The sequence below is a fragment of the Macaca mulatta genome, chromosome 6 (assembly GCF_049350105.2).
Source record: "Macaca mulatta isolate MMU2019108-1 chromosome 6, T2T-MMU8v2.0, whole genome shotgun sequence".
Taxonomy (NCBI): domain Eukaryota; kingdom Metazoa; phylum Chordata; class Mammalia; order Primates; family Cercopithecidae; genus Macaca; species Macaca mulatta.
The window spans coordinates 140,832,435-140,853,178 of record NC_133411.1 but is presented as its reverse complement, the minus strand read 5'-3'; the positions used below and the strand labels follow the sequence as shown (position 1 = coordinate 140,853,178).

Here is a 20,744-nt window from a genome sequence, read left to right as displayed (position 1 = left end):
GTACGTCCTAAATTATGGGATCTGCTCACCCAGTGCTTATTTCCACCCTACCCCAGCAGCCCATTTTTCTTGTCAGCTTCCCAGACTTGAACCTTCTGTTGACAAAATGAAAGATTATTTTCTCAGGAACTGAGTACCCCAGAAGAAAATATCTAAAGATACTGACCTCAGGAGTCCTCAATGAAATGGACCAGGCAGAAGACCCTACAGTGAAGCCAACTACGTGACAAGCCCCACCTAGGCCATAGGGATACCACTTAGCCTTTTAGGACCCACTTTTAAATATGAACAGAGAGCCAAGGATCACCAGACTTCTGAGTAAAGCCTCTAACATTAAAAAGAGATATCAAAGCAAAACAAAGTGTGAGAATGCTGTCGCCAAGATGTTGAAACAGGAAGCCATGGTCCTGCCTACTCCTTATGGGCACACCAACAGCAGTATATGGACCAGTTCCCTTTGTGTAAAATTCAGAACACAGTAGACAGGCGCCTGCATCCTGGCAAGCATGGGGCCAGCCACATCAAAGCCAGTAGGACAATTTGAGACATCCTCACCATAATTCCTACTCCTAGCACAACATCATACAATTGAGAGGAAACCCATACCACAGTTTTCAGCTTCTCCCTGAGGGGAAGAGCAAGATAAGGGACTTGACAATACATCCAGTGTTCTGAATTCTTTGAGGAATGCCTGAGGGAACTGACTTCTGTCTTGCCTGTCTCAGAGTGCTGATAGGACCCAACATACCCAAGGTGACTGCTGACTGCTGAGAATAAAGATGACAATTTGCTCTAGGACACAAACATTTGCCACTTGCCCTCCACCTGGCTCAGTGCAGAGTGAGTGGGGGGGAAAAAAACCAGATTCCGGCTTCTCCCTCGGGAGAGAAGGAGTTGGACTGTGTGTCCATTGCAGCTTTTAAAGGGATGTTCTTGGGACTAGCTTCTGTCACACCTGTCTTAAAATGTTGACAGGATCTGACATATTCTAAATGCCTGGAGGCTGATAACAACAAAGATGGTGGTTTGGACTAGCAAAAAGATTTGAGAGATCTCTGGGTAGGCTTATTCATAAGGGTCTTCTGTACAATGCCAGTCTGCAAGACTGGGAGAAGTGGATGTTTTTTCTAATGTATAGATGCTGATACCAAGAGTCAAGGAAAATTAAGAAGCAGGGAAACATAGTCCAAACAAAGGAACAAGATAAATCCCCAGAAACTGACCCTAATGAAATGGAGATATACAAATTTTCTGACAACTAATTCAAAATAATCATTATGAAGATGCTCAACAAGCTGAGAAGAACAATACATGAACAAAATAAGAATTTCAACAAAAAGAAAGTTTTAAAAAGAACAAAATAGGTATTTTTGGTGCTGAATAATACTATCACTGAACTGAGGGCAGGCACAGTGGCTCATGCCTGTAATCCCAACGCTTTAGGAGGCTGAGGTGGGAGGATCATTTGAGCCAAGGAGTTTGACGTTACAGTGAGCTGTGATTATGCTACTGCACTCCAGCCTGGGTGACAGAGAAAGACCGCTCTAAAAAAAAACAAAAGAAAAATTCAGTAGAACAATATAACAGCACACTAGCTCAAGAAGAATAAAGAATTAGTGAGCTTAAGGACAGGTCATTTTTAAAGACTCCAAAGGCAATTGCAAGAAAAACAAAAATTGACAAATGGGACCTAATTAAACTGAAGAGCTTCTGCACAGCAAAATAAACTATCAACACAGTAAACAGACAACCTACAGAATGGGAGAAAATATTTGCAAACTATGCATCCAACAAAGATCTAATATCCAGAATCTATAAAGAATTTAAATCAGCAAGCAAAAAACAATCCTATTAAAAAATGGGCAAAGGGCATGAATATAAAGAAGATTAAAGAAGTATGTCTTCTTCTCATTAGAGAAATGCAAATCAAAACCACAATGAGATACCATCTCATACCAGTCAAGGTGGCTATTATTAAAAAGTCAAAAAATAACATGTTTGTGAGATTGTAGAGAAAAGGGGAAGCTTATACACTGCTGGTACACAGAGGAAATGGGAATGTAAATTAGTTTAGCCAATATGGAAAGAAGTTTGCAGATTTCTCAAAGAACCTAGAACTATCATTTGACCCAGCAATCCTATTACTGGATGTATTTCCAAAGGAATCATTCTATAAAGACACATGAAAACATATGTTTGTTGTAGCACTTTTCACAATAGCAGAGACATGGAATCAACCTAAATGCCCATCAGTGGTAGACTGGATAAAGAAAGTGTAGTACATGTATACCATGGAATACTACACAGACATAAAAAAGAATGAAATCATATATTTTGCATCAACATGGATGCAGCTGCAGACCGTTATCCTAAGCAAATTAATGCAGGAACAGAAAACCAAATACGGTATGTTCTCATTTATAAGTGGGAACTAAACATTGAGTACACATGGATACAAAGAAGGGAACAGTAGATACTGGGGCTTATTGAGGTTGGAGGGTAGAAAGAGGGTGAAGATTGAAAAACTACCTATTGAATACTGTGCTCACTATCTGGGTGACAAATCATTTGTACACCAAGCCCCAGTGACACACAGTTTACCCATGTAACAAACCTGCATGTGTACCTCCTATATCTAAAGTAAAATTTAGAAGAAAAATAAAGGTCATTTAGTATTATGCCATTAGTGAAGAAAAAGGAATGAAAAGATTGAAGAAATCCTAAGAGATTTGTGAGCCACTATCAAGCAGACCAACATTTGCAATATGGGAGTCCCAGAGAAGAAGAGAGAAAGGACTTGAAAGTGTAATCAAAGAAATAGTGGCTAAAATCATCCCAAATCTGGGGAATTAAATGGACGTTTAGATCCAGGAAGCCCAAGTGACCCAAGTAGAAGGAATCTAAGAAATCTATGCTGAGAAACATTATAATTGAATTGTCAAAAGCCATATATAAAGAAAAATTTGAAAGCAGCAAGTAAAAAGTGACTTGACATGTACAGGGGAGCTGCCATAAAACTATGAGTGGATTTCTCAGCAGAAACCTTACAGATCAGAGAGAATGGGATGATATATTCAAAGTGCTGAAAGAAAAGTCAATCAAGAACAGTACACCCAGGAAAACAGTCTTTCAAAAATGGAGAGACAAGGAGTTTCCCAGACAAACAAAAGCTGAGGGAATTTACTACGACTAGACCTGCCTTACAAGAAATGCTGAAAGGAGTTATTTAAGTTGAAACTCAAGGATGCTAAACAGTAACATGAAAGTATAAAACTCCTTGGTAAAGGTAAATATATAGATAAATACAGAATACAGTAATATTGTAATAGTTTACTGTTAAGCTCTTCAATTTAATTATGTCCCATTTGTCAATTTTTGTTTTTCTTGCAATTGCTTTTGGAGTCTTTAAAAATGACCTGTCCTCAAGCTCACCAATTCTTTATAGTAGTTTACTATTACAATAGTAATGTAATAGTGATTGTAATACTGTACAGAATACAGTAATATTGTTATAGTAGTATACCAGAATTAAATCACTTTTAGTTCTAGTATATGAGTTAAAAGATAAAAATGTCAAAAACTAACTGAAGATGTTAATAATACAACTAAAATATATAAATTGTGACATGAATAAAGTGCAAGAGGGGGAGAAGTAGAAGTGTAGTTTTTGTATGCAATTGAAATTAAGTTATCAGCTTAGACTGTTACTATATAAGATTTTACATAAGCCCCATGGTCAACATAAACAGAATTCCTATGGAAGAATCACAAAAGAAGAAAAAGAAAACCTTTATCGATATATACAAAAAGCAATGGAACACAAAGGAAGACAGCACTAAAGGAAAAAGGGACAAAAGAATTACAAGAGAGAAACAATTAGTGAAATGACAATAGTTAAGTCCCTACCTACCAATAATTACTTTAAATAAGTTAAACTTCCTAATCAAAACACAGAGTGACTGAATGGATAAAAGAACAAGATCTAATGATGTGATGTCTACAAATGACCCTCTTTAGATTTAAAGATACATACACTAAAAATGGAGAGATGGAAAAAGATATTCCATACAAATGGTAACCAAAAGAGAGCAGGGGTGGCTATATTTGTGTCAGACAAGATAGACTTCAAATCTAAAACAGTCATGAGAGACAAAGAAGAACAAAAATAAGAATAAAAAGGTAAATTCGCCAGGAAGATATACAGTTATAAATACGTATGCACCCAACATCAGCATCTAAATAAATAAAACAGACATTGACAGAACTGAAGGGAAAAATAGTAATACAATAATTGTGGGATAATTCAATATAACCCACTTTTAACAATGGATAGAACATTCAGACAGAAAACAGGTAAGCAAGCAGCAGACTTGAACAGTGCTATAGACAACATGGACCTAATATGTATATAAAACATTCTACCCAACAGTGGCAGAATATATATTTCTCTCATGCACAGATAGGACAGTCTCCATAATAGATCATGTTATGTCACAAAACAAGTCTTAACAAATGGAAGATTGAAAACATACCAAGTATCTTTTCTGACCGCAATGGAATAAAACTAGAAATCAGTAGTAGAAGGAATACTGGAAAATTCACAAATATGTGGAAATTTAACATACTCTTGAATAACCAATGAGTCAAAGAAGAAATCAAAAGGGAAATTAGAAAATATCTTTGGACAAAAGCACAATATATTAAAACGTGGAATATAGCAAAAGCAGTACTGAGGGAATTTTATAGCAATAACTACATTTAAAAAGAAACATTTCAAATAAGCTAATGTTACACCTCAAGGAACTAGAAAAAAGAATGAACAGCCAAAAATTATCAGATAGAAGGAAATAAAGTTTAGAGCAGAAATAAATGGAACAGAGAATCGAAAAAAATAGAAATCAGTGGAACTAAGAGTTGGTTTGTTGAAAGGACAAATTTGACAAACCTTTAGTTAGATTAAGAAAAAAAGAAGACTCAATAAAATTCAAAGTGCAAGATGAAACATTATACTTGATGCCACAGAAACAAAAATAATCATGAGACTACCATGCCCAATTATAGGACAATAAATTGAATAACCTAGAAGGAAAGAAGAAATTCCTAGAAACATATAACCTATTAAGACTGAGTCATGAAGAAATATAAAATCTGGGCAGACCTATAACTAGTAAGGAGACTGAACAAGCAATCAAAAACCTTCCAACAAAGACAAGTCCAGGACCAGATGGCTTCACTGGTGAATTCTACCAAACATTTCAAGAATATTTAATTCCAGTTCTTATATATGGTCTTTATTAAACTATTCTTAAACTCTTCTTAAAAATTAAAGAGGAGAAAACACTTTCAAACTAATTCTTTGAGGCCAGCATTACCCTCATACTAAAGTGAGGTAAATACTACAAGCAAAGACAACTATAAGACAATATCCCTGATAAACATAGATGCAAAAATCCTCAACAAAATACTAGCAATTCAAATTCATCTCTACATTAAAAGGATCATACACCATGACCAAGTGGCATTTATCCCTGGAATGCAAGGATGGTTCCAAATACAAAAATCAACTAAAGTGTAACACTACTTTAACAGAATGAAGGGTAACAATTACACAGTAATTTCAATAGATACAGCAAAAGGATTTGACAAAATTCAACATCTTTTATGATGAAAACTCTCAAACTAGGAACAGAAGGCAATTACCTCAACATAATAAAGACAGTATATGAGAAGCCCATAGCTAACATCATACTCAGTAGTAAAAAACTGAAAGCTCTTCCTCTAAGATCAGGAAGTATGCTGAATACTTTTATTCAGCATAGTCCTAGTCACAGCAATTAGGCTACAAAAAAATAAAAAGCGTCTAAATTGAAGTAAAATAATCTGTTTGTGCAGATGACATGATCTTATATGTAAAACACTCTAAAGACACCATAAGGCCGGATGTGGTGGCTCACACCTGTAATTCCAGCAATTTAGGAGGCCGAGGCGGGCACATCACATGAGATCAGGAGTTCAAGACCAGCCTGGCCAACATGGTGAAACCCCTTCTATACTAAAAATACAAAAATGAGCTGGGCGTGGTGGCAGGCGTCTGCAGTCCCAGCTACTCAGGAAGTTGAGGCAGGAGAATTGCTTTAATCGGGAGGTGGAGGTTGCAGTGGGCCGGGTTCCTGGGTGACAGAGTGAGACTCTGTCTAAAAAAAAAAACACACACACACAAACAAACATATTTGAACGATTAAATGAATTCAGTAAAATTGTGGATTATAAAATCAACATACGAAAATCAGTTGTGTTTCTATATACTAGCAATAAACTACCTGAAAAGGAAATAAAACAATCTCATTTATAATATCATCAAAAAGTATAAAATATTTAGGAATAAACTTAAGTAGAAGATATGTATGCTGAAAAACAATGATGAATAAAATTTAAAAAGAAATGGACGCACATCCCGTGTTTATGAGTTGAAAGACTTAATATTGTTAAAATATCCATACACCCAAAGCAGTCTACAAATTGGATGCAATCTCTATCAAAATCTCAATGGCATTTTTTAATAGAAATAACAAAGCAACCCTGAAGTGTATATGGAACTACAAAGAAGCTCAAATAGCCGAAACAGTCTTGAGAAGAACAAAGTAGGAACATCATACTTCCTGATTTCAAAATACATTGTGATGCTATAGTAATTCAAACAGTATGGTACTGTCATAAGATAAATGAATCCATACATATATGGCCAACTTATCTTTGACAGGATGGAGTACCAAGAATACACAATGAGGAAAGGATACTTTCTTCAACAAATGCTGTTGGGAAAACTGAATATCCACATACAAAGTAATGAAATTGGACATTGACACTAATACACAAGAAGTAATTCAAAATGGATTAAATACTTACATATAAAACTCCTAGAAGAAAACATAGGGGAAAAGCTTCATAACATTAGTCTTAGCAGTGATTTCATGGATATGATACCAAAAGTGTAGGCAACAAGAGCAGTAACAAGTGAGACATTATCACTTCTGCACAGCAAAAGCTTCTGAACAGCAAAAGAAACAATCAACAGAGTAAAGAGACAACATACCAAAATGGAAGAAAATATTTGTAAATCATATATCTGATAAAGGAGTAAATAACTAAAATGCATGAGGAACTCTTATAACTGAATAGCAAAACTAAACAAAAAAGACAACCTGATTTAAAAAATAGACAAATAACTTGAATAGATATTTCTCCAAAGCAGCAGCAGCAATAGCCAACAAGCATATGAAAAAATGCTCAACATCATTAATCATCAGAAACAGGCAAATCAAAACCACAGTATCACCTCACACTTGTTAAAAGGGCTATTACCAAAAAACAAAAACAAAAGATAACAAATGTTGGCAAGGGTGTGGATAATTTAGAACCCTTGTACACTGTAGGTGGGACTATAAAATGGCACAGCAGCTATAGAAACAGTATGGAGGTGTCTCTAAAAATTGAAAACAGAATGACCATGTGGTCCATCAGTCCCTGTGTGAATATCCAAAATAATTAAAATCAGGATCTCAAAGAGATATTAGCACTCCCTTATTCACTGCAGCATTATTCATAGTAGCCGAGATGTGGAAAAAACCTTAATGTTTGTTGATAGATGAATGGATAAAGAAAATGTGATGTATAAATGCAATGGAATATTATTCAGCCTTAAGAAAGAAATCCTGCAATTTGTGACAGCACGGATGAACCTTGAGGACGTTATGTTAAATGAAATAAGCCAGTCACAGAAGGTCGAATACTTGATATTTCCACTTATATAAGTTATCTAAAATAGCCAAACTCATAGAAGCAGAGAGTAGGATGATGTTTGACAGGATCTTGCAGGAAGGGAAAATTGGGAGTTGCTATCAATCCATATTAAGTTTCACTTACACATGTAGAAGTGAGCTCTAGAGAGCTGCTATAGAATGCTGTGCCTTTAGTTAACAACACTTAAAAGTTTGAGTGTAGATCTCATGTTAAGTGTTCTAACTATAAAAGGAATTTTAAAAATTAAAATGTTTAAACTTTTAAAATTTAAAAATCTTGAAACAAGGAAATTAAGTAGGAGGAAAAAGAATCAAGGAGAAATAGGAACAAGGAGAGGAAAATATTTTTAAAAATCTTCATTGAGATAAGAAAATGTATATTTTATCCATTAAATAAGAATAGGATGCTATAAAAAAGAGGCTGTTCTAAGAACAATGAAATGCAATAGCAGAATGGAAAACTCAGTAAAGGGATTAAAATATTAAGTTGAGATTTACCAGAAAAAAAAATCGTAAGAAAAAAAGGAGGGAAAAAGAGGAGAAAATAAAGAAAAAAAGATTAAAATTTAGAGAAAAAAATATAAGAACAGTATATGAAATCCAACGTCAAACAATAGGAGATCCAGGAAAAGATAATGGAAAAAAGGGAAGAAAATTATCAGTAAATATTCAAGAACATTTTTTGAGCTATAAATTGTGAGTTTCTGGGTTAAAAGGACCATAGTGTGCCTAGTACGGTGGATGAAAAACACCAAGGCACAGCATTATGAAATTCTAAAACACCAGGGAGTGGAATAAATGGAATGGATTTATGCAATTTGGTAGTGTTTGAGATTAAATAGATTAAAACATGTATAGAGACCAGGAGTGGTGGCACATGCCTGTAATCACAGCACTTTGGGAGGCTGAGGCGGGCGAATCACTTGAGGTCAGGAGTTCGAGAGAAGCCTGGCCAACATGGCGAAACTCTGTCTCTACAAAAATACAAAAATTAGCCGGGCATGGTGGTGGGTGCCTGTAATCCCAGCTACTCAGGTGTCTGAGGCAGGAGAATCACTTGAACCTAGGAGGCGGAGGTTGCAATGAGCCGAGATCACACCACTGCACTCTAGCCTGGGCGACAGAGCAAGACTGTCTCAAAAGAGTGTGTGTGTATGTGTGTGTGTATGTATAAAACTAAACAGATGAGGAAAGGGACTTGTATTGACTCCAGGAAAAACAAAAGGTGGTTTTGATATACCACCAGAGTAAACAGCATTTTTATAAACATTTTATCATCATATGTCTATATGAATATTGATCTAACTTAATATATGATATAACACTATAGATACAATGGGAGGGGTAGGAAAGGTGGGGTGGGCGAATATACAGGGAATAGTCTTATTCTTCCATAGTGGGAAATCACTAGAAAGCTTAAAACTGATATTAAGTAATAGCAGTTTATGTACAGTTTGTCCCTTGGTATCCATGGAGGTTGGTTCCAAAACCTCCCTTGGATACCAAAATCTGTGGATGCTGAAGTCCCTGATATAAAATGGCATGGTATTTGCATGTAACCTATGTACATTCTTCTATATACTTTAAATAATCTTTAGATTACTTATAATACTTAATACAATGTAAATGCTATGTAAATAGTTGTTATACTGTATTGTTTGGAGAATAATGACAAGAAAAAAAAGACTGTGTATGTTGAGTATGGATGCAATTTTTTCCTGAATATTTTCAGTCCATGGTTGGTTGAATCCACAGATGTGGAACTCATAGATACAAAGGGCTGACTGTATGTTATTTAGTGATGTGATTTTTAATGGTACATAGGTATAACATATATAAAATATAACAAGCAGTTCACACGTGTGCTACCTGTCTCTTAGATCAATAATCCTTATGGTGGAAAAGTCTAGAAAGGAAGGCAGGGTAAAAGAACCAGAATAGACCATAGATTATTTAGTATATTGATCTGTCAAAGCTTATTTTTTTTCTGTCTCATCCAAAACCTTCAATTATAATACCATCATTTGGTATGGGCTGGGGACCTAAGGTGGGGTAGGAAGGAACCCATCATTTGTAGGCTGCTGTTTAAAGTCTTACGCTATTTCTTCTCTGCTGTTTTAGACTGGGAGTGTCCCAACTTGGAAGAACACATGCAGTGGAAGAATTCTACTCTTCTGGATACCAGTAAAGCAGTAGCGATAGAGAAGGCACCACAGTTTTCAAATGTCTCTGCAATTTTAAGTGAGTTGCACACACGGGGGAACATTTCTTATCTATGTTGGAAAAGCAAAGGATTTTTTCTCTTGAATGATTTCTAAGCTAAGTTTATCAGTTGGATTACCTTTGGCTACAGATAATATCTAATAATAGCAGAAGTATGTTTAGTTTACTTTTTAAATTTATTTATTTTGAGACAGAGTCTTACTGTTTTGCCCAGGCTGGAGTGCAGTGGCACAATTTAGGCTCACTGCAACCTCTGTCTCCCAGGTTCAAGCAATTCTCCTGCCTCAGCCTCCCTAGTAGCTAGGGTTACAGGTGCGTGCCACCACACCCAGTTAATTTTTGTATTTTTGTAGAGATGGGGTTTCACCATGTTGGCCAGGCTAGTCTTGAACTCCTGACCTCAGGTGATCTGCCTGCCTTGGCTTCCCAAAGTGCTAGGATTACAGGTGTGAGCCACTGCTCCCGGGCACAACAAGTAATTTAAACAATTTTTTGTAGAGATGGAGTCTCGCTATGTTGCCCAGGCTGGTCTCAAACTCCTGGCCTCAAGCAATTCTTCTACCTTGGCCTTCCAAAGTGCTGAGATAATAGGCATGAGCCATTGCACTCAGCCTTTTATAACTTTTTATTTTGAACTATTTTTAGACTTTTCGTTTAGTCTTTCTTTTTTCTGTTTCATGATCCATCCTGGATCCCATGTCACATTTAATTGTTACTTCTCCCTAGTCTCCTGCAGTTTGTAATAGTTCCTCAGTCTTTCAGATTACTGATGAGTTATTTTGTAGAATGTCCCTTGGTTGGGATTTGTCTTGATGTTTCCTCATGATAGGAATGAAGTTATGGCTGGGTGCAGTGGCTGACACCTGTAATCCCAGCACTTTGGGAGACTGATGTGGGAGGACTGCTTGAGGCCAGGAGTTCGAGACCAGCCTGGGCAACATAGTGAGACCTGTATCTCTACAAAAAATAAAAGAGCCAGATGTGGTGGTGCACGCCTGTAGTCCCAGCTACTCAGGAGGCTGAGGTGGGAGAATGAGAGGATCACCTGAGCACAGGAGGTCAAGGCTATAGTGAACCATGTTTGTACCACTGAACTTCTGCCTGGGTGACAGAATATGGATCTTCTGGGAAAAAAAAAAAAAGGAATGAAGTTATGTAGTTTTTGGTAAGAGTACCACAGAAATTATGTTGTGCCTTTGCAGTGTATCATATCGTATCAAAGGGTTCATGTTGTCCTCTCATTTTTATTTGAAGAATATTATGTCTTATTACTGGTGATGTTAAATTTCATCATTTGGTTAAGGTGGTATCTGCTGAATTTCTCCAATTAAAAATTGCTGTTTTCTCTTTGTAATTTTTGAATATCTACAAAAAGATAGTTTGAGACTGTAAACTCTCTTTCTTCTGAAACTGTATTTCACTAATTTTAGCAGCCATCAGAGCAGCCAGTTGACTTCAACCTTTATTACTGTGGTGTTTGTCCAATGGTGATTTTTTATTCTATGCTTTACTGCTACTTTTATTAATTGGAATTCTACTGTAAAAGAAGAACTTTCTCTTTTCTGCCATTTGTTTATTTATTTGATTACTAATTCAGTGTAGACTCATGGATATTTATTCTATGGTTTGAAATCCAATACTTTCATCATACGTTCATTCATTTATTTATTTATTTGTATATTTATTTATTTATTTCTAGTATATATAGAGTAGTTTCAGAAGTGTTAACCCAGGCCCCTGTAAGAAACACATTTAAGTAAATAAATTACAGCATTTGCATACAGTTCTTTTTGTCTTTAGCATTACAGCATCCAGTCAAAATACTAATTTTCCAAAGTTATGTAAGTTCATTTTCTCCCCACCTCCCTTAACATATGAGAAGTTATTCACTTGTAATATGTATAGCTATACTCATTTGTTATTGATTCACTTTTGCATTCACCTGTCCTGTTTGGTTTTGTGTATGTATTTAGGAATGTGAAATATTACTATGGTTTTAGAGTCATAGCTATATAAAAAGATATTCTCAGAAAATTATCACTTTCTCCTTCTTCCTGCTACCATTCTTCTCTTCTTTCTACCCCTTTCTCACTTACCCACTGTGGGTAACTGGTCTTTTTAGTTTTTGGCTTATCCTTCCTGTGTTTCTTTTGTACAAATGAGGAGATCTCAATGTATTTCTTTATATCCTCTTCTTTGTTACATGAAGGGTACCATGCTATATAGCTACTCTTCTTTCACTTTGATTTTTCCACCTAACAGTATGTACTAGAAATCACTCCACATCAGTTTACATAGAGATCTTCCTCTTATTTTTTACAGCTGCATAGTACTCCACTCTGTGGATGTACTTTTGTTTATTCAAAAATACCTATATATTGGGTATTTAGGTTTTTCCCCAATATTTTGCCATTATAAACAATACACAATGAATAAACTTATGATATATATTTTCATGTTATTGGCAGTGTATCTTCAAGGTAGATTTCCAGAGGTAGGATAGCTGGGTCAGAAGGTTATCATTTTATTGGATATTGCCAAATTTTCCTCCAGAAGGATTATAACAGTTTGCATTCCAAACAGCAGTGTGTTAAAGTGCTGGTCTCCCTATATCCTTACCAACAGAATATGCTGTCATTTTTTTTAAAATTTTGCTACTCTCAAAGGTGACAAATAGTATCTCTGTGCTATTTTAACTTGCATTTTCATAATTACATGTGAGTTTAAACATTTTTCATATGTTTAAGGGCCATTTTTATTTGAAGAATATTGGCTTTTTGTCTGTGGTATATATTATGAATATTTTGTCCCAGTTTGTTGGTTGTCTTTTTGTTCATGGTATTTTTTGTCATGCAAAATTTTTTAAATTTATATTGGGTTTATGTTTCTCCCATACCAGCCCAGAGCTATGTAGCAACTCACTAATATCATCAAGATCATAGGGTCTTATGTCAACATACAACCAAGTGTGTTGGTTTGTTACCCCATAGTTGCAAGGTGGTTGCTAAACTCTAGGTGTCACAGCCATGTTCCTGGTAGAAAGAATGAGAGAAGGCTGAGCGCCACATGTATCCTTTTATTGAAAGAAGAAAAGCTTTCCTAGAAATTCCCAGCTGACTTCTACTTTGGTCTATTGGCCAGAACTGGGTCATGCATTTATCTACCACCAGGGAGGCTGAGAAACCAAGTATTTTGCTTTCCTATCCTCTATTGTGGTAGAAGGCAAGGAAAATGAAGAAGGGGAGTAGGAATGGATATTGGCAGCCCATCTATTAGAGCGTGCCACTAAGAAAGGGTCATATTTGTCAAAGAACATTGAGTTAGGGGTCCTTTATTGGAAAGTTGATAGCTGTCTAGATGGCAATATTTCTAGTGTTTGAAGGCCTTGTCTTCTGTTTTATGTTTAGTTTGGCAACTCCTTTGCTGAAATAAAATTCTCAAAGAAGCAGCCTGTCTCTTTAGCAAATGTTTTGGTAAGGATTCTTGTCCATTGCAAATGTCAAAAAACTAACAGTATTAGGTTAAAAAGGGAATTTGTTACCACATGTACCTGAAAAATTCAGCAATAAATCAGGTACATAGGCAATTTGATCCAGGGTTTCAAATGATATTGGTAGGATCCAATTCCTCTCTATCCCCTGGCTCAGGATCCCTCTATGTCAGTTATGCTCTCAGACAAGTCCCTTCTTGGAGCAACTTTTGCTGGCTCTGGGCTTACATACTCACAATACATTGAAAAAAGTGCTTCTCTTTCCCAACAATTTGAACTGAAGTCCTGGACCTTACACATGGGCTTCATTAGTTTATATGCCTTTCCCTGAACCAGTCACTTTGTCCAGGGAGATACAGGGCTCTCACAGCATTGAGTTATAGGCTATGCCTGGACCATCAGGGAAAAAAAACGAGGCAACTCTTACCAGCAAAAACAGAATAGATGCTAGATGATAAGGGTCCACTGTATATGTTTTGAGAACCTCCCTTTGAGGAAATGCTTAAAGGCATCATTCACTTTGTCTCCTCTTTAATTTGTGAGATTTAAAAATCCTAATCTAACATAAGCAAAGTACCAAAGCCACTAAAGGTTTTAATTTCTTTAGATAACTATACCCATGGTTCTTTATATTTCTATTAACATCTTAATGTACCTGAGGCAGTCAAATGTTGGCTGGCAGAAATTCTCTTGACTAATCAATCTACTAGTATGCGTTTCTATATATTTGGTATTGGACTAGTATTTGACTATTAGTTTTCTATTTTTTTATTTTTTTGAGACAGAGTATCACTCTGTTGCCCAGGCTGGAGTGCAGTGGCGCAGTCTCGGCTCACTGCAGCCTCCACTTCCTGGGTTCAAGCAATTCTGGTGCCTCAGCCTGCCAAATAGCTGGGATTACAGGCGTGTGCCACCACGGCCAGCTAATTTTTGTATTTTTAGTAGAGACGGGGTTTCACCTTGTTGCCCAGGCTGGTCTTGAACGCCTGACCTCAGGTGATCCACCTGCCTTGGCTCCCCAAAGTGTTAGGATTACAGGCGTGAGCCACTGTACCCAGCCTAGTTTTGTAATCTGACCAGTTATTTTTTTCTTATATGTAAAATGGGGATAATAAATTGATATATTTACCTGACAGGATTGTTGTAAGAATCAAGTAAGATAATACATGTAAAAAGACTTCAAAAATTATAAAGAACTATTCAAATACAAGGGAGAGACTCCTGTATCTCGTAACATTTTGCAACATTTTTTTACTTTGATATTTTGAAAATATTTTTACCTAATTTAAGTGACAGACAAAAAAAAATAATATTTAAAAAGTTATAAAAATAAACTGCACTTGGGGGAAAATATTCATTTTTACCTAATTTTAGCCTCTGGTTTGTCTTCAAATTATATTTCTAATAGATTGCTTTTATTTTCTTTCCTAGGTACCTCTTCAGAAGACTATCAGAAATGCCACAGAGAAACGTAAGAATTAAAATCTTAAAATTGTTGAGCTTCTGAAACCCTGTATTATAATAGTTATATAGCAAATATGATTGTTAGTCCACAAACTCAGGTGTTCATTTATTATTTGTTGAGGACTCACTATATGTCAGGACTGTTGTAATTGCTAGAGATATAGTAGTGAACAAAATTGAAATTGATTAAAAACAAAATCTCTGCCCTCAGCAATGATAGCAAAAAGGAAAAGTTTGAGAAAAATTCAAGAGGGATAGTCAATAGTTTTTAATGACAGATTGGAAGAAGTCAAAATCCAAGTTGGCCCTCAGCCCTCTGACTTAGGAAATTGGATGAAAACTTATTCACTAGGTGAGGGAACACAAATGAAAAAGCAGGAGTGGGTTGGGGTAACACTGAGGTACCGACAGCACTTTGAAGTGGAGGTGTCCAACAATGAGTTGGATGGCCCAGCCCAGAGAGCAAGGGAAAAGTCCTGGGCTGAAGGCATAGTTGTCTCCTTGGGAAATGTATGTAGCGTGAGAAGAGAGTAGCGTTAGTATGATAGCCTCTTTATGAATATTCCTGTATCTAAATGGTGAGAATTTTCTGAAGAAAATAAAATCTGTTACTGTTGTTTTTGGGTGAATTGTCCTTCAGTAAATGACAGTGAAAATTGTAAATATAAATGACTAAGGTCACCAGAGATGATGATGGAGTCACTTAAAAAAATTCCTTCCGCAATTTATAATATAATACATTCTTAAGGAGGATAGAATGGTATTTGGATAATAATGATACCAGATTTGAGCGCCTATTGTCTACTAGACATCTGGTATTCTCTTTATTTAAGTAGCACATTCACAAAGTAAAACCCCTACAACTTTGACATAGTAGCTAATGGAGAAAGGGGGTTTTATTTATATTGCTATAACTTCTTTGCAGATCCACTTTAATGACTGTTGTCTATGTATTGAAATGGAGCACATGTAATAAAACACTTGATTATGTGTATCTGAGACTATTTCCTGTCTCACCTAAATACTGACCTCTCTTTGAAAAATAAAACCTACCACTTATATGTGCAAAGAAAATATAGCTTCATTTATTTTTTAAAACAACTCATCTAAACTTCTCTTAAACCCTCATCACCCTTCTCCCCTATTTAGCTGGGAAATAATGAGTTAAACTTACTTATTGTCATCCATTTACTTCCGGTCAGAAGTCCTTTTTGGGTGAATGCTGAACCTTAGATTTTCTCCCCATTCCATAGTCCTAAGAATGGCATATTGGTAAGCGATCATACCCCTTTATCTGCCTGGGCAGTCTCAGTATATGCCTGTTTTTCTGACATTATTCTTAACAGAGTACCCTTGTACTCTCAGAAATGTTCCAGTTTAGACAAATAGTCACCCTAAATGTAAGTGTGTAGGAATAGTGGCAGACCTTACGTAGCCTTGTAGCAGTGCTGGGGAAAAGGTAAGGTTAGGATCTGAGGGTATCTGGAATCCCATAACTGTCTCTGGATTTTTACTGATTCTTGCTGCAAGACTTCTAGACTGGTTCTATACCAGGTCTGGACTCCACTGAAAAAATCATTGACTCATAAACTTAAGGCCTTATTTAGGACCTAAGGTCCTCCATTGCTGATTTTACCTCACCTTGGTTTTTGTTGCTCTCCCAAACCCTTTGTGTCTCATTGAAGTCCTGTATCCAGACTTTGATTAGGTGGCTTTCTACAACCTTTGTAGTAGAGTCACCTCACCACAGCACTCCTATGCCAGGTGTTTTGGCTGTAAATTTGGCCACTTTCTTCATTGCTCTTGGTGTACGGAACCTTGAGAACTTGTTCTCAATGCCCAGGCATTAAGAGAATCTCAGGAGAGCTAACTGATGCCCCCTCTCTGCCTAAACATCCCCAGCTCTTCTTGTTATGTTGTTTCCACCCTGTATGGACATCTCCTAGAGTTCTAAACAGGGAGTTAGTACATACCCCCTCTCCTTTTGGCTTTCTCTTCACCTCTTCTAATGTCATCCTCCCATTTATTACCCCGTCTCCATATTTGGGCCTTGAGGAGAAAAGTCAGCTCCCATTGTCTGCTTGTTTCCTAAGTCTTTGCCCCACTTCTCTTTGGAATAATGCTGTAGACTGGAAGGTGTGGAGGAGAGATCTATCTTTGTTAACTTCCTTAGCTTTTTCTGTATCATATGGTTGTCTTAGTCTGTTTTCTGTTGCTTATTACAAAACACCTGAAACTGGGTAATTTATAAAGAAAAAGAATTTCTTTCCTTTCATTTCCTTCCCCTTCCCCTTCTCCCACCACCTTCCTTTTTCTTTTTCTTTTCTTTTTCTTTTCTTTTTCTTTCTCTCTCTCTCCCCCTCCCTCCCTCCCTCTCTCTCTCCTTCCTTCCATCTGTCTGTCCATCTTCTTCCTCCCTTCCTTCTTTCCTTTCTTTCTTCTTTCTTTTTTTTTAGAAACAGAGTCTTACTCTGTTGCCCAGGCTGGAGTGCAGTGGCACCATCATAGCTCACTGTAACCTTAAACTCCTGGGTTCAAGTGATCTTCCAGCCTCAGTCAGCCTCCTGAGTAAATAGGACTACAAACATGTGCCACCATGCCTGGCTAGGAATTTATTTCTTACAGTTATGGAGGCTAAGAATTCTAAGGTCAAGGGGCTGCAGTTAGTGAGGGCCTTCTTGCTGGTGGGGACTTTCTGCAGAGTCCCGAAGTGGCACAGGGCATCACATAGCAAAGGGACTGAACGACTGAATATAGTAGCTCTGGTGTCTCTTTTTCCTCTTGTAAAGCCAATCATACCATTCCCATGATAACATATTAATCCATTACTTCATTAATCCATGAATGGCTTAATCCACTTATGAAGGCAGAGCACTCATGATCCAGTCACCTCTTAAAGTCCCTGTCTCTCAATACTGCCACATTGGGGATTAAATTTCAACACGAATTTTGGAGGAGACAAACATTCAAACCATAGCAATGGCTAATAGTAGAATTCTGTAGTTGTGTTTTAACTTACATATGTTAATAGGAACTTGAGGAATGTAGCAAAATGTTAAATGTGGTTTTCATGTTGTCTTAGAGTTTGGACAATTGCCTTACTGATGAAAACAAATCATTGACAAGTACTCCCATTCCTTATTCTGTGTAGAATTATCTATGTGGAGTTTGTAAAAGGTGAGGTCAAAACCCAATTCTACCAGCATTAGCTTATTACTCATCTTCAAACTAAGAAAAAGATGAAAAGTTCAAGAATACATATTTCTTTGATAAGAGCTATTATTGGTGTCATATGGAGCGAGGAGACTTCTCCCTCACCTCAATACAAGAAAGGAAGCTCCAAGAGGACCATTTGGAAGGTTCAACATATGTCCCTGGGAGTTACTTTCTGACTCATACCTGAAAAGTCTAAAGGCAAGAGGGTCTGTTAGGTGCTTTGGAATGGCAGAATAAAGAGAAAGCTAGATATTCTTCCAGAGTTTGACATGACAAAGATTTGTGCATAATGCCAATAGGCCAAATATGGATTCCATAGAATGGGGCTAATTATGGATCATCTTGAAAGCGATTATGCCCAATATGACTTCCTGCAAAGGATGAAGTAACCTCACTCAAAAGCAGTTGGAGGTTCTGTCATCAAAGGCAAAAGCTGAGGAGGTGATAAAAAGCAGCAAGTGAGAGAGCTCCAGTGGTAGGTAGAGTTCCAGTGACAGGTAAACCTCCAAAGAACCCTTCAGAATACTTCAGGTTTGAAAGAGTCCACATTTGATTACCTGTCGTATCCTAGAGATACCAATGGCCCATAACTGTTCAGTCAAGATTGAAAAAGACCTTTCCTGTACATTTCTAAAACTCCTTTCCTATAATTCACTTCCAGGGGAAACCAAAGTGTAGTTTCCAAATAGGCAAGGGAAAAGAACAAGAAACAGAGACAAAACCAATAGTGGTTGCTCTTCCCACAGCATATTCTGAGTCTAAATCATGCCCAAGCTGAGAAAAGGAAAAAATTTAAATTGCATAAGAAGAGTTTGGATTTGTAATATTACACCGAACTTTGTGTTACCTAAAAATAGCTACTTATTACAAGAGAATGCCAGAAAGGCATTAGTAAAAAGAAATCTACCTGGAAGTTCATTCAGGGCAAGAAAGTACTATTCTGACAGGATACGTTTAAAGGGAAATATGAAAGAATAAAATTGTTTCTGTTTATTGAGTTCAACTATTCAATTAATCAGTATTGAAATTTAGAAAATCCCCTTCTCACATTTGGTTTTCAACTGCATTTTCTTGCTAGGGACTCAGAAATCCCATTTTTGTGGTCAAAGGCTGAGCTTTGATCCTTTGGTATTTATTCCTTTTGTGATAGCTAGTCCTTTCCTACACATTTAGATAGAATTGGGGGTGGTCTAGTTTGTAGAAGTACAAAAAAAACCCAGGATATTAATTTCAAAAACATCTTTTACTGCAGTCTAGCCTGGGTAACAGAGCAAGACCCTCTTTCAATAATAATAATAATACCATCATCATCATCATCATCATCAATCTGTCATGTGTCTTAAAATTCTTTCCATAAGAATCTTAGGAAACAGGATTGCTATCCCTTTTGCATAAATGAGGTAACCAAGACTCAAGGCAGGCTAAGTAGCTTTCCAAAGGCCACTCAAGTGTGAGTAGTGGAACTGGGGTTTAAAGCAAGGTCTGTCTTATTCTAAACACTATGCCCTGTCCTCTACACATATTGCTTCACACTCATATATGTATAAATATGTTGCCTTTTTAATTAACCTATTTGTTCATATAAATACTGTAACATTTTTCTCAGCAACTGTATATTTTCCCACAGGATAATTAATCACAAATAAATATCTTTATTTTAAATATTATTTGAGGATTTTTGAAAGTTACTGAAAGATTTAGAAAATACCACTAACTAGTTTGTTCTTGTTATAGATTGATGACAGTAGCAAATCAAAATGTGTCTCCAAAAGCAAAGTGTGCTTCAAATTCAGAATCAGGTAATAAATATGAAACTAATTTTTTCTGTAGTAATTGTAATACTTCTGTTAAAATACATGGTTCTGTATTTATTTTTGCTACCTGCAACATGCATTATTAACAAAGTTAGTAGCCCAGTGAACCGAGTACTTTTTAGCTTGGTTGTATTTAAGAAATGAAGATATGTGGGAATCAGAAAGTGGGTCTTAACTGTCCCCACAGCATCAATCATTTATTCATTTAATAAACATTTAATGAATATGAACTCCATACTAGACATTGTTATGTATACTAGTGGAAGTGATGCACTTTTCCTTCCCTTGTAGATTTCAGTTGTAGGAGAGAACAATAAGTAAACATATATTGTAGTTATGCATAATGATTGAAAAATAAAGGGATCAGCAAAGTGTCTTGCATTATTAACCCTTATGTAGTTTACAATTAGGATAAATTTAGCAAGACATTTACATCCTAATTAACCTCTGCTGTATCTCAGATTTTTCTGTGTTTCCTGCATCAAGTTTTATAGCATCCATTTGAGAGTAAACTTGAAGAATTTCTGATTTTGCTGTTGATGGTTGTAAATGTTTGTATGAATATATATTTGCATAATCTTCATTTTAAGAAGTTATCTTAATGAGCATTTACTAAATGCCACACATTAAGTTAGGAACTGTATGTATAAAACAATTAATATACTTTCTGTTCTAAGCAAAATTAGTCTAGTGATGAAAACTAATCTTGTAAAAGCACAAAATCCTTGGAAGGAGCAA

General features: G+C 36.3%; 1 protein-coding gene across 1 annotated transcript in view; it reads left to right on the top strand.

Moving 5' to 3' along the window:
• MEIKIN (meiotic kinetochore factor) overlaps positions 1–20,744 on the top strand; it is a 126,889-nt gene that overhangs the window by 13,783 nt on the left and 92,362 nt on the right. Inside the window, exons 6-8 of the mRNA XM_001097685.5 lie at positions 9,921–10,040; positions 14,944–14,983; positions 19,927–19,991. Of these exons, the coding sequence (XP_001097685.4) occupies positions 9,921–10,040; positions 14,944–14,983; positions 19,927–19,991 (225 nt within the window). The remainder of the gene's footprint in view (positions 1–9,920; positions 10,041–14,943; positions 14,984–19,926; positions 19,992–20,744) is intronic.